Here is a 13,108-nt window from a genome sequence, read left to right as displayed (position 1 = left end):
ATAAACTATAAAAACTATTAAAATTTGAATTACCTTTCATCTGTCTTTTCCATAATGTACTGTAATGCTTCTTCTAGCTTTGCCCTTGCACTTTCTAGCTCGGGTGCTGAACAAGCGAAAAAAAAAACAAACTCACATTCACGTTTTCATTTTGATACCATACAGTTTTAAATAATTTAAGCCTAAAGAGCACAATTAATGAGTATTCTTTAGCTTCATGTCGAAGTATAATGAGCATAATTGTCAGGAACTTATATGCATTCCTATTTGCTATTTAGGCAAAAAATTATGTTACAAATTTCGGTACTTTTCCGTTTCGCCGGCGCAAATCTCGCCAAGCAGATTTTATTGCCGACAACATATAGTATACACATAAAAAATTTTAACACATGTTAGTTATAAGAATTTTTTATTTCGAAGGCATAAACATTTTAATATTGTTTAAAATTTATAGAAAGCCAATAAATTTGTAAAAAGACATTAATTTAAGAATTTACTAGGCTTTCATGGTTCAACATCCTGATTCGCTGGTTCGTATTACATGACCCCAAGTGATCTCATCAAGTAAATTACAATACAAAAATCTCAGTAACTATCTACATTAATTTCAAGTTAAATCTTAATTTAGAATACAAGTTTAAATGGAAGAATTATGTCTGTTTGTGCGAATAGCTTACTCAGAAATTATGTAAAACCGCAGTGCTTTACTTCGCTAGTGCATTCTCATTAGAATTGATGAATTTAACCCTTGACCTTTACTATATTTTCGGCTTCGGGTATGGCCTTAGGGCATAAAATTGAACAATCTGGTAAAAATTTGATGTAATTGTACTGTGAAAGAAACAATCAACTGATCTGATATGAAATGGCTGTGACTTGTTTTGAAAATTTCAAAGCATGGACAGTGTAAGTAATGCGAGACATACCAAGAAGACAACTATATTTTACATGTGAGTGTTTTGAAAACTTACCTACTTGCCAATCACATTTTCCTGAGAAGCCAGCATTATTTCTATATTTGATGATTCCCATGTAGAATGCAAAAATGAAACAGGACGCAATTATAAGAACAAGTGGTGATGTACCTTTCGCCACTTGTTACACTTGATACATCGCCACATGTGGCGATGTATCAAGTGGCGTTTATTAGCAATTCAATCTCGAGAGCCACTATAATAAGGAAGTAACCAAAATCCAATGCCATTCCTAGCGGGGTAGCAGAGCGTAAAAGTATGCGGGCAGCCAAAATCAGGGGCGGCCAAACTCTTTCGATATCATGCCTAAATATTTTTAATTCATTGTAAATACTTGTCATATGTAAGTACTTTTGGTACTTTTACGTTTTGCCGGCACAAACGATAAAGTCGCCAATAATGGTACAACTGATGCCAAACGGAATATCTTCGCTGGTAAACATTTACGCTTCATTTTCAAAACAAGTCACAGCCATTTCTTATCAGATTGATTGTTTCTTTCAATACTGGCATACAATTACATAGAATTTTTACCAGACAGTTAAATTTTATACCCTAAGACCATTCTCGGTAATTAAGTCAATTAGAATGCAATCGCACTGCTCACCCGAAGGCGAAAATATAGGAAAGGCAAAATCAAGGGTTAAATTCATCAATTTTAATGAGAATGCACTAGCGAAGTAAAGCAGTGCGGTTTTACATAATTTCTGAGTAAGCTATTTGTACAAATTGAAATAATTCTTGCATTTAAACTAGTATTCCAAAATAAGATTTAACTTGCAATTAATGTAGATAATTACTGAGAAAATTAAACTTTTGTAGCGTAGTTTACGTGAGATGAGATCACTTTGGGTCACATGATACAAACCGGCGAATCAGGATGTTGAACCATGAAAGCATAGTAAATTCTTAAATTAATGTCTTTTTACAAATTTATTGTCTTTATTTATTGGCTTTTTACAAAATTTTAAATCATATTAATATGTTTATGATAATTTCAAAATAAAAAACTTAGAAGTAAAATTTTTAATGTGTATAATGTATGCTGTCGCCAACAAACTCTGCTTGGTGAGATTTGCGTCAGCGAAATGGAAGAGTATTGTACTTTTTATACAATTTGTTATATGCAAGTACTTAGTGAGTGAAATAAAAATTTTATTAATAACTGAGCACTTTTTTATAAATTTGGGGGCAGCAATCTTGGGAAAGTATGCAAGCTGCCAATGGCCTAGGAATGACCCTGCCAAAATCTATAGTAAGCAAAGTTTTATCATATTTGAACAATGTTATATTTGAAGTGAAGTCAAAGGTCTGGTATCTGGGCCTGGTACACGAATCAATATGTGACAGAAGCTGAACTAAGAATGAAATTCTAAAAAACTACTGCCTACTGTTAGACATGAGGGTAGAAACATAATGGCTAGAGGATGTTTTTCTGCCTTTAAAATAAGAAATTTAGTGTTTATCGAATGTAATATTGATTGGTAAAAAGAATATTTATATTTAAATATATGTTTAAATATATTTTGAAGGCATTAGCAAGAAAATTTGGAATGTAAAATATACTTGAATTCTATCAGGAATGATCCTAAACTTGAGCTCTAAATATTTGCAAGTAGTTACTATACAACTGTTCTGAAGTTATTAAATTTCTCCTTATTATCCAGACTCCTGTTTCTATAGAACATGTATGGAGTGACATGGAGAAAAGAATAAGGAAATGCGATGCCTCACAGAAAGTCCTACTAAGAAAAATAATGTTATTTTGTAACTAATAACTGATATTTGCAAATAAAACTGAAAAACACATGTGTCAAAAAACAAATGTAAGCCATTGTATATGTGTGGAAGCCAATTTGAACTTCAGTTAAAATTAAGTCTTGTGTTGGCATCAAAGAGCTAAATTTTATCCAGTTTTACATCAAATGGCAGTTACACTTTATATCTGATTACATAAAAAAGGAGTAAGTCTACGTTTACATTCACTTTTCTCCATTTTCCTAAAAGAATAAATACATTAAAAAAAATTAATATACGAAGTCATACTTTCGTAAAAATTTCTTTTTATTTCAAATACAAACTGCATGAAACGTGAAAAACTAAGACACTGCAACATTCAATTAATATATTCGAATACATGATACAAAAGTATGACAACAACACTCAAAAAAAGTATTCCAAACTTACCCGTTTTTTCTTGTTTGATCTTAAATGCCATTATTTTCCTCCTTCCTTATTGTATTTTATAGAAAATCAATAACCAACTTTAAAACAAAATAAACAGTATTGTAACTTTCTATATTAATTACGAACAAGCACGGTACGAATATTTCGGTCAATTTGTGACCTGAGAGGGAGTGTATTGATCAGGCGCAACATGAAGCTCGAAACAAAAATATAGTCCTATGACTAATGTTACATATTTTACAAAAACAATGAATGTAACACAAACACTACATTTAAACTACTTGCCAAATGTTATCATAATGAATTGTATCGCATATCGATTAACGAACGATTAAGAAAAAAGAAAAAACACTTTTTCTACTATTCTCATTGATTTTATTCCTGTTTTTTCTATCTGCCAAGAACTAAATAACTGCTTTAAGCTTACTATTCTGCAGATTCATTTAAAAATTATATGTATTTTTTTGCGCTGATCAGATCATCTGTTGCTTTTTTTTTTTTTTTTTTTTTTTGTATTTGCTAAAATATCTCCCAAGGGTTGTTTATCACACAAGATTATTTTGAAATGAATGACGTTTGGCATCTGTATGTTTATCAGACTGCTTTAAGAACATTAATAGATTCGAGCTTAACAATTTTAAAATGATTTAAATTTTTAAAAAATATTAATAATTATCATAACAGCTTTGATAAACAACAAATAGATATTACAAAATCTATTTAACTTAGTGCTGAAGTATTCTGCAGAGGAAATGACAATATTAGTTTCCCTTTATCGTAATCGTTCGTCATATGACATGCATAGATTTGTTTAATTTTTTTTTCTTCTTGGTTGTGATATTTTGTAACTCTTATTATTAATCATTTGAGTAAATGAAAGTTTCCAAATTTAAGTATGAAGATTTCGAAATCAAGTACAGTTTTTTATAAGAGGAAATATCCCAAAGGAAATTACGTATAAAATAGTAAGGATTTTATTTTATTTTAAATTAAATAATTTGGTGAATGTATTGTATGAAAAATAAATTAGTTTCACTACAAATTAATTGTTTGGACAATTCAAATGATTTTATAGACGTGTTGTTGTGTATTAGAATAAAATGGTGTAAATGTTTGCCAACAATTTATACTATTAAGTGTTTATACTGTGTTGTTATTTTACATACAACTTACCTCTGTTTTATTGTTTTCGTGTACCTCACGATTTTTTTCTTCATTCTGATAATTTATTTCTTCAGAATAGTGTCATATAGTCATAAAAGGTTTAAATATAGTCTGTGTCTTTGTAATTTATTATTAACTATATGAAAAAGAATTATTCATTCGTTCATATTGCTTTGAATCGTATAGTTCTTTAAGCATGTGATAATTTAATGCTGTGTAACTCATAATTTGTGTGTTTATGCATTGTATCAAAAAGGTTTTAAGCATTTGTTACCTTCAAAAGAAAATTATTTGAACAAAATTGTATTTACACTAGGAAAATGTTGCTGTTTAGGAGTTTATCATGTGGACTGTCAATAATAGTGAGTAATGTGTAATTCTGCATAGATCAGTTAATGTTACTTATGCCTCGCAAAGTCCTCGTGTGAACACTCCATTACTTTTAACATGTTACCATTGTCAGTGAGTGGTGTGTGTGTGTGTGTGATTATGGCAAAGCCTCGAGGACTACCTAAGGGGAGGGATGCCTTCTTGGAGGACTTTCTAAGGGAAACTGGCTCGTATACACGTTACACATGGGGAAAACTACGAAAACGCCCATGCAGCCAGCCCGTTTGCGGGATTCGAACCTCAGACCGAACTACCAGTGTTCAGCGACTTTACCGCTCGGCCGCTGGTGGGCTGTCAGTGAGTGGAAATGGAAGGTTCAGCATGCCCTTCGTAGGTAGTTTGCTGGGATTTGTCTCTTTTAGTAAGATGAAAACAGCTACTAATGAACAAATCCATTTTGACACATTTCTATCCAGATATACCCAACATTTATTTTGCCCGCATGGTTTTAATGTGTAAATGATGAATGAAAACAAATTGTGGTCTGCAAAACATAGAAACATTTAGGATGTGATGTTATGATATGAGGGACATTTAGGATATGCTAATAAAAAATTTTTTTAAAAAGCCGAAATTCAATAACATTTTGTACTCAGCGATATTAAAATTTAGGAGTGTTTATTTTTTCAGTGCCTTCAGGAAAAGTAAAATTATGTGAATATTAAAAAAAAAAACTAGTTCCTTGTGCCAAAAAGTCATGAGGAAATATACATGAGTGAATATGGTATGTGCTACATGGAAATGATATTAAGTCCACATGTTTTTTTTTGCAGTGGGTGTTAACCATATCTTTAAAATTGATTATAAAATACAGAAACTGTAATAATAGAGGAAACCACCTTTTAACCAATAACTTTATTTTTATGTTTTACTTATTGTTGTATTAACCCTTTAACTGCTTAAGACGTGTTTAAACGTTTTTGGAGTTTCCTTTAAAAATGCTTAAGACGTCTTTACACGAATTTCAATTTTCAATTTCAATTTCAATCAAAAATTTTTGATTTTCGAAACGAGTTGCTGTCAAAAACGCATCTTTTCGTTGCTGCATATATTTATTTAAAGCAAACTGTTTTGCGCGTGTGCTTTTATATTTGAAAAGATCCAGAGAATTTTCAACAGGGAAATAAAGTTATTAATTTTATTGAATTTTGTGGATTCTTTGTGTTTTGAGGTAAAAGTCAAACCATCAGATATGTGATAACCTTAAAATAAGGGTATATATATAATCAGGATTTTGCGGCCAGACATTCCCAGCGAAATATATTACAAAAAATTATCTATGTAGAATTAACGTATATTCCGTTTAGTATTTGAATTTATCAGTGTTATTACACATCAGTTTATCAGTGTAAGTTATATCGAGATTTAGTTGTGTTCGATATTAGAATTTTATTTGGTTTATATAAATCCGATTTGTGTAATAATATTATATTTATTAAATAGTATTTATTAGGTTTCCAAATCTGGCAAACCCAATCAATGGCCTCCTGGCTAAGATTTCTGATTACCGCTAGTTCGACTCATATTCGAACCCAAACAAACGAACTGGTTGCATGGTTGAGTTTTGTGATTTTCCCTATGTGTAACATGAACATGAGTACGTTTTACTTAGAAAGTCATCCATGGGGACATCCATGAGGTAAAAACAAATTTTTAATAATTTTTCAATACAGTAGTTTTTAAATTGCTTGTTTTCAAATTTTATTTCATTTTTATGTATGTACTAATATACAGTTTATATGTGCGAAAGTGTGCTTGTTCGGCATATCCATCTATATTAATTAAATAAATCTGATTTGAAAATGCATGCACTAATGCGCTATTCTAGTAATTTGAAAAACACTAAAGTATTGTCTGAGAAAAATATTTATAAAAAAAATTAAATTTCGTCTCCTTACTCGGTGCTGTGTAAAACAATTTAAATAAGCTTATTAATTCTTTTTCTTCTTTATTAAAAACAAATTAGTTTATTTTTCATCTATATATGAAAAATAACAAAATCTTGCTGTCAGACTGGAAATTCTTAAAAATATAAAACTCGTTTTTTTCGAACAAAGGTTTCTGAGAAATTTCTTCTGGTCAGCAGGTAGTAACAGGACCCCTGACTGCTTTATTTGAAAAACCCGATGAAGTGGATGATTTTACCCCCAAAAAGTTTTCTCTAACAAAGCAGATGCGGTCCAAATGGCTTTGCTGAGAAGAGTTCGTATTTGAATAGCTAGAAGCTTAAGTTGGAAGACTTATTGTTCCCGAAGCAATCAGTCAGACAGCAATAAAATTTGTTATAGATATTTCTCTCTCTCTCTGAGTTCTTGAAATCTTGGAATGGGTGAAAGTTTATTTTGTTTTACATATATAAGGAAACTGCATGTAAAGCAAAATAATTCAAGGCACGCATTGTATGTTAATCATTGTACGTCCCTTCAGCTCTTCGGTTGGATATTAAGAAAAGAAATTCCTATAATGCTTTTGTATTACTATATAGTGAAAGATTTGTATAGTGAAAGATTTGAAAAAAATAGCTTCATATTAAAAGGTTTTCTCTGATGAACGAATACAGCTGAAAGCATGTTTGTGTCTTTAAGTATATCCACAAAACATGAAATAGTATTGTACTCTTTTGTGTTGTATTGCATTTTTATATTACTTCGTGGTAAATTTTTTGATTCTTAAATTTCTCTCTCTTTTCTTATAATACACAAGTACTCTTTCAAATATGGCTCACCTATGAACCTAAATTTTTATACTATAAAATTTTATATAAAAATTAGCCGTAATCATTAGACACAGCTTTGTGTATATTATATTCTTGAATACATGCCTGCAATTAATACTAAGAATACTATTGATAAAATTTGTGATATAATTAATAATGAAATTACTGTTTAAGCTAAAAACCGATTTGAATCTTTTTTTGATTATAGGGTAACATGAGCCAAACAATTTTCATTAGAAATATACAATTATGCTAACTTGACACATCAGACAGAAATTATTTTATCGTCATCATCGGCTATGATAAAAGGTTTTTACGCTTAAGATTTTGGATTATGATAAAGCACACAGGACCTATTTGTCTAAGGGAAAGGAAGTCTTCATGGTAGATTTTTTTCTTTTGTGGGAAACAAACTGTTAATTCACAAGTGTACTTGTGAAAAACCCTTAAACCTCCCATGCAGCCGCTACAATTTACCGGTGCTCAGCTATCTTGCCGCTTGGAGACTAGTTGGCTTTCTGAGCTTACGCAATATCTATCTGAATTTGAATATTTCTATAAAAAACAAGCAAAATAAAATGACACATTGTAAACAGTACATTTTACTGAAATCAAACTTACTTTGAAAAAGGAAAATTAATTGTAAGGAATAAGATGGATGCATTTAATTAAACGGCGGGCAATAACAGTGCTGATCACATGTTTTTGTATAGGAAATCATTTTGTTCGTGTTATCGTATAACGAAAAATATCCACAGATTATATTTTACAGTTTTTAAGAAGTCATGGGTTATCTGCTTTAAGAGAACACCTTCATGGGTAATTTTCTAAATAAAATTGGCTTGAATTCACGTTACGCATTGGGAAAATCATAAAGACCACAAGCAGCTAACCTGTTCGGTTGCCAACGACAAACTACCTATAGTGAACTTTAATTAATGTTTGTATATTATTAGTAGTATTAAAATAACGAAAATATTTATTCCAATAAAAATTTTTGTTTAAATATCATCCCTAGTAAGGTATTTCCCCCCCCCCTTCTCGGGGTCGAAGTAGAGAACTCTGCGAAGCTTACTGGCTAGGATCTGTACCTAGGCAGTCTCGGCCACGGGGCATAAAATTTATGAACTTGGTGGTTCTGAAGCCCCTGGGAAAGGTCATTTATTGGCCGGCCTCGGGGACTGGCATGTCCTGAGCGGTGTGGAACCGTAGCCGGAGGGCTTGGTTCCCCCCGGTTTGCTGGGTAACGGCCAACTGCGACTGGTAGGAGCATTAGACGACCGGTGCTGCCTGGTGAATTCCAGGTGGTGCGCTGCTCCTCTGGAGGGTAATAGTGGAGGTTGAACCTCCACGACGTGCCCAAAGGAGAAGTAGACCTGTAGTGTGATTTAGTTCACGGGGCAGGGAAGCCTAAATTGTTGTTGTTGTAGTAAGGTATTTCCTTTGGTTGGAGATTTGTCAATAATAAATGCTACGTTCAAACAAAACATTTATTTAGAGCATAATGCTTCAAAAATATATGCTGGAATCCCTAGAAAAAAAATATCGCCGGAAAATATATCTCTGAAAAAAATATTTAATTATTTATATTCTTATGATTAATTATTAAATAATTAATAACTTTTATACTTATTAAATGCAATGCTTATTTATACTTTACCAAATGTACAGCAACACTCTTTCTTTACAAAAATACCATATTGAATAAATTATAAGCTAATGAGTAACAACATAGCTTTGTTTAATTAAGATACAATAACAAGCCAAACAAACATTAAATTGGAAGTCAAACAACAAAAATCAGCATTATATTTTCAAATTTTCACAATCTAATTTTCATTATATCTTATCTCGTTCATTTGCGCTTTTGCAGCTGAGGATGATGGTTCGGTAAAACCATCGAAACTTGTCCTGTGAAAATTTGAAAATATAATGCTGATTTTTGTTCTTTGACTTCCAAATTAATTGCTTTGTTTGTTATTAATATGTCTCATCTTTCCTATTTCAGATAAAGTTTACTAGTGTTTCTTGGACAGGAAAACAAGAATTTTTAATTTGAATCAATAAATTTATGATACACTGAAAACAGTTTCAAGTTATAATCGCCTTTCTGAATATCTTGAACGTATATAAAAAAGTAAAATGCAAATTTAATATTAATATTATCACCCTTAAATAACACCCAAATTATTCGTTTATTACTCTTAAAACTACGTTATCAATTAAGGCAAAAAGAAATTATTTAAAATAATTATTATTTGCATGCAGTTGAATATAGGAAAATGCTGAAAGTTTTAAAGATTTTTAATTAATGACAAAAATACAGAAAATCTGAAATAATACGAAATGTTTCAGCAATATCTCAGAAGGAATGAAAGTTGCACGTGATATTTGTCAGAATAGAATTTTAGTGATAGCAGTTTAATCAGTTTGCATTGAAATTCCTGTGATAATCAGTGACATACAGATTTAGGTTACTTAGGTTAAAAATGCGTAATAATTAAATATTTAACAGGGTAAATTTTAAAACCAATTTATTTGAAAACTAACAGCTTCGCTGCCAGCCTTCGTTTGGCTTTTAAATGTACCGGGAAAATGGCTGAAGGGAACACCAAACGTTAAATTTAAAAACTGCATAGAACTTTACTCTGCAGAAGAACTTCATAAAAAAAAGTTATTACGTATAACAAAATTACAATGAAATAATATATCCCTTAATACAAATATTAATACAATAACCCTTAATACAAATATTAATTATCCTAATAAATAAATTAACCAACTTCCCTTTGCAAAATCTTAAGAACTCAAATGGTATAAAGGAGGTTAAGAACTTTGTTTCCTAAAAAAATCATTCAAAACTTTTCAGTATCTTAAAAATAATGAAATGAGCAATAAATAACATAAAAGAATACAAAAAAACAAAAAATTCTGAAAAGCAAAGTATAATTAATGATATTTTATCTTATATCTTCAAGAGAAAAAAAATTGCAATAAAATAAGCTATATTCCTTGATACAAATATTAATTATCCTAATAAAAAATTAACCAACCAATTTCGTTGAAAAAACAAAATCATGCAAAACTTTTCAATATCTTACAAGCAGTGAAATAAGCAAAAAATAACATGAAAGCAACTCAAAAAACATAAAATTCCACACAGAATTTTACTCTGCAGAACAACTCTATAAAAAAAAATCAGTAAAATTGTATTATATATATATATATATATAAATGACAATGAAATATGCCAATCTCTTAAAAACAGTGACATAAGAAATACGATGAAAAATTGTTGCCAATGCGTTGAGATATTTGTCATATCGCTTGATAAGCTTCAAAAAGTCCTCCAAGAAAAATTCACGCTTTGCATATGGAAGAAGCGTTGAACGGCTATGGGCGAAAGGCGACACAGCAGGAAAACGCACAAGTCACTGATACACCATTGGGTAGAGGTCGCTGCAAATCAAGCAGATGGCGCTGTTGCAGTGCCTGCGCAAAGCGGAGATCAGCCTCTCATTTGAACCCCGGTAGGTATGGAGAGAAGATGCGTTTTGAATTCGTGGTCAAAGGAGGAAGTGAGAGCGGTTATCCGCTTTGAATGGGCACGTGGAGTATCAGGAACAGAAATTCATAACCGCCTCGTGGAAGTCTATGGGCCAGGTGTGATGTTGAAGCAAATGGTGCGGAGACGGTGTCGCACATTCAGTGATGGATGTCAGCAAGTGGAGGACATACCGAGAGCTGGACGGACGCACACGGCCACTACAGATGCAAATGTCAGGAAGGTGGATGACATGATTAGAGCGAACCGGCGTATCACCATCGATGAAATAGCGGAAGAACTTGGAATCTCACATGAGCGAGCTCAAAACATCATCCACGACATTCTTCGATACAGAAAAGTGTCAGCACGATGGGTGCCCCGACAAGTGACCTCGACACACAAGGAACAACGCATGGGGGTCAGCCTGGAACATCTCGTGCATTAGCATGAAGATGGCAATGACTTTCTGTTTTGGATTGTGACGGGGGATGAAACGTGGGTCCACCATTTCACGCCAGAATCGAAGGCCGCATCTATGGAGTGGAAACATCCGTCATCACCTGTCCGAAAGAAGTTCAAGACAACCCTCTCTGCAGGTAAAGTGCTCCTCACAGTTTTCTGGGACGTCCAAGGAGTTTTGTTGCTGGACTTTTTGGAGGTTGGAACCATCAATGCTACGCGCTACTGTGACACCCTGTCGAAATTGAAAGAGGCGATTCGGAAAAAGCGGCCTGGCCTTCTCACATCTGGCGTTCTGCTGTTGGATGACAATGCCAGACCACATTCGGTGATGGCAACGCAAAACCATATTGCAACTCTTGGTTGGGAGTGCCTACACCATCCGCCATACAGTCCTGATCTCGCACCAAGCGACTTCCATCTGTTTCCAGCTTTGAAGAAAAATCTCGGGGAAAGGCACTTTGGAAGCAATACTGAAGTGAAACAAGCCATTCAACGCTTCTTCCATATGCAAAGCCCTGATTTTTTTCCTGGAGAGCTTTTTGAAGCTTATCGTTAATTATTGAAGCGTAATAAAGAATTTCGTAAAAGTCACTTTCAATTTCTTTAAAAAATTCAACAAACTGTCGATGATTTAAGGCACGTCCTCGGATAAAATTCACAACTTTTGTCACCACAGTAACGACGTGATTCAATTTCAAGACTTTTCTACATAACACTTCTTGATGAATAATGCAGTGTAAAAATAATATATCCTGTTCTGGCTGCAACTCTTTTACTTTGTCGCTGATTTGTTTTAGTAAACCCACATTTATCCCTGTTAAACTAGGACAGCCATTTGTAGTGATGCTTACTATTTTGTTCCAAGTTAAATTTATTTTAACTAAACACTCTTCAACAGCGATAAAGAAGTCTTCACTGGTAGTTGTATCTTTCATTGGATGCACACTAAGAAGTTCCTTGCTAATTTCACATTCCTTGTTAATACCTCGGATAAATATTAATAATTGACTTGTGTCAGTAATATCACAAGACTCATCTAAAGCCAGAGAACAATATGTAAAATTGGCAATTTTTGTGCTTAGCTGTTCAAGTAAATTTTCTGCAATATTTTCGATCTGTCGTATTATTGTTCTTCTCGAAAGGCTTACATTTTCAAAAATATGTTTTTTTTTTTTCAGGACAACATATCTCTGACACTTGTATCATGCATTGTTTAACAAATTCTGCTTCAGTAAAAGGTTTACAGAACTTAGCAATTTTGTGTGCAACAGCATAACTTGCTTTTGTGGTAGATTTCTCGATATTACTTTGTTTGGTACAAATATTTTGTTGCTTATTCAAGTTTTTTGTCATGTTTTCTGCTGCACTTTGAAGTTCTTTTAAAGAAAGTGATGCATATTTTGGATGTTTTATTTAAAATGCCTGTTTAAATTGTATTCCTTGAAAACAGCAATTGTTTCCTGGCAAACTAAACAAATTGCTTTCTTATCAGTGTTTGTAAAAAGGTATTTTACCATCCATGCTTCATTGAAATTTCTGCATTCCAAATCAACTTTTCTTTTTTTAGATTGACTCATTTTACAAAGGCCTGCAAATAAATAATTTAGTTATTACAATAAAATAATATATATATATTATTAAGAAATAAGACATATATATAAGAGATTA

At 32.2% G+C, this 13,108-nt stretch overlaps 2 protein-coding genes across 6 annotated transcripts in view; one reads left to right on the top strand and one right to left on the bottom strand.

Moving 5' to 3' along the window:
* mip40 (Myb-interacting protein 40) overlaps nucleotides 1-3,617 on the bottom strand; it is a 35,124-nt gene extending 31,507 nt beyond the window's left edge. Inside the window, exons 1-2 of the mRNA XM_035351165.2 lie at nucleotides 3,162-3,617; nucleotides 34-106 (exon numbers count right to left, since the gene is read on the bottom strand). Coding sequence (XP_035207056.1) covers nucleotides 34-106; nucleotides 3,162-3,192 — 104 coding nt within the window. The 5' untranslated portion in view covers nucleotides 3,193-3,617. The remainder of the gene's footprint in view (nucleotides 1-33; nucleotides 107-3,161) is intronic.
* A 164-nt stretch (nucleotides 3,618-3,781) lies between these two features.
* Nucleotides 3,782-13,108, top strand: part of LOC118181931 (transmembrane protein 243-like) — a 53,744-nt gene continuing 44,417 nt past the window's right edge. Inside the window, exons 1-2 of one of the 5 annotated variants that reach the window (XM_085822646.1) lie at nucleotides 3,782-4,126; nucleotides 6,169-6,354. The gene's annotated coding sequence lies outside the window, so the exon portion shown is untranslated. Of the gene's footprint in view, nucleotides 4,127-6,158; nucleotides 6,355-13,108 lie in introns of all 5 variants that reach the window. The other 4 variants (XM_085822644.1, XM_085822645.1, XM_035351167.2 and 1 more) reach the window with 4 other exon arrangements.

Source organism: Stegodyphus dumicola, chromosome 8 (assembly GCF_044657685.1).
Source record: "Stegodyphus dumicola isolate Sdum_Otavi_A_Nest chromosome 8, ASM4465768v1".
Classification (NCBI taxonomy): domain Eukaryota; kingdom Metazoa; phylum Arthropoda; class Arachnida; order Araneae; family Eresidae; genus Stegodyphus; species Stegodyphus dumicola.
The sequence above is the reverse complement of the archived record's forward strand: the minus strand, read 5'-3'. Positions and strand labels throughout refer to the sequence as shown.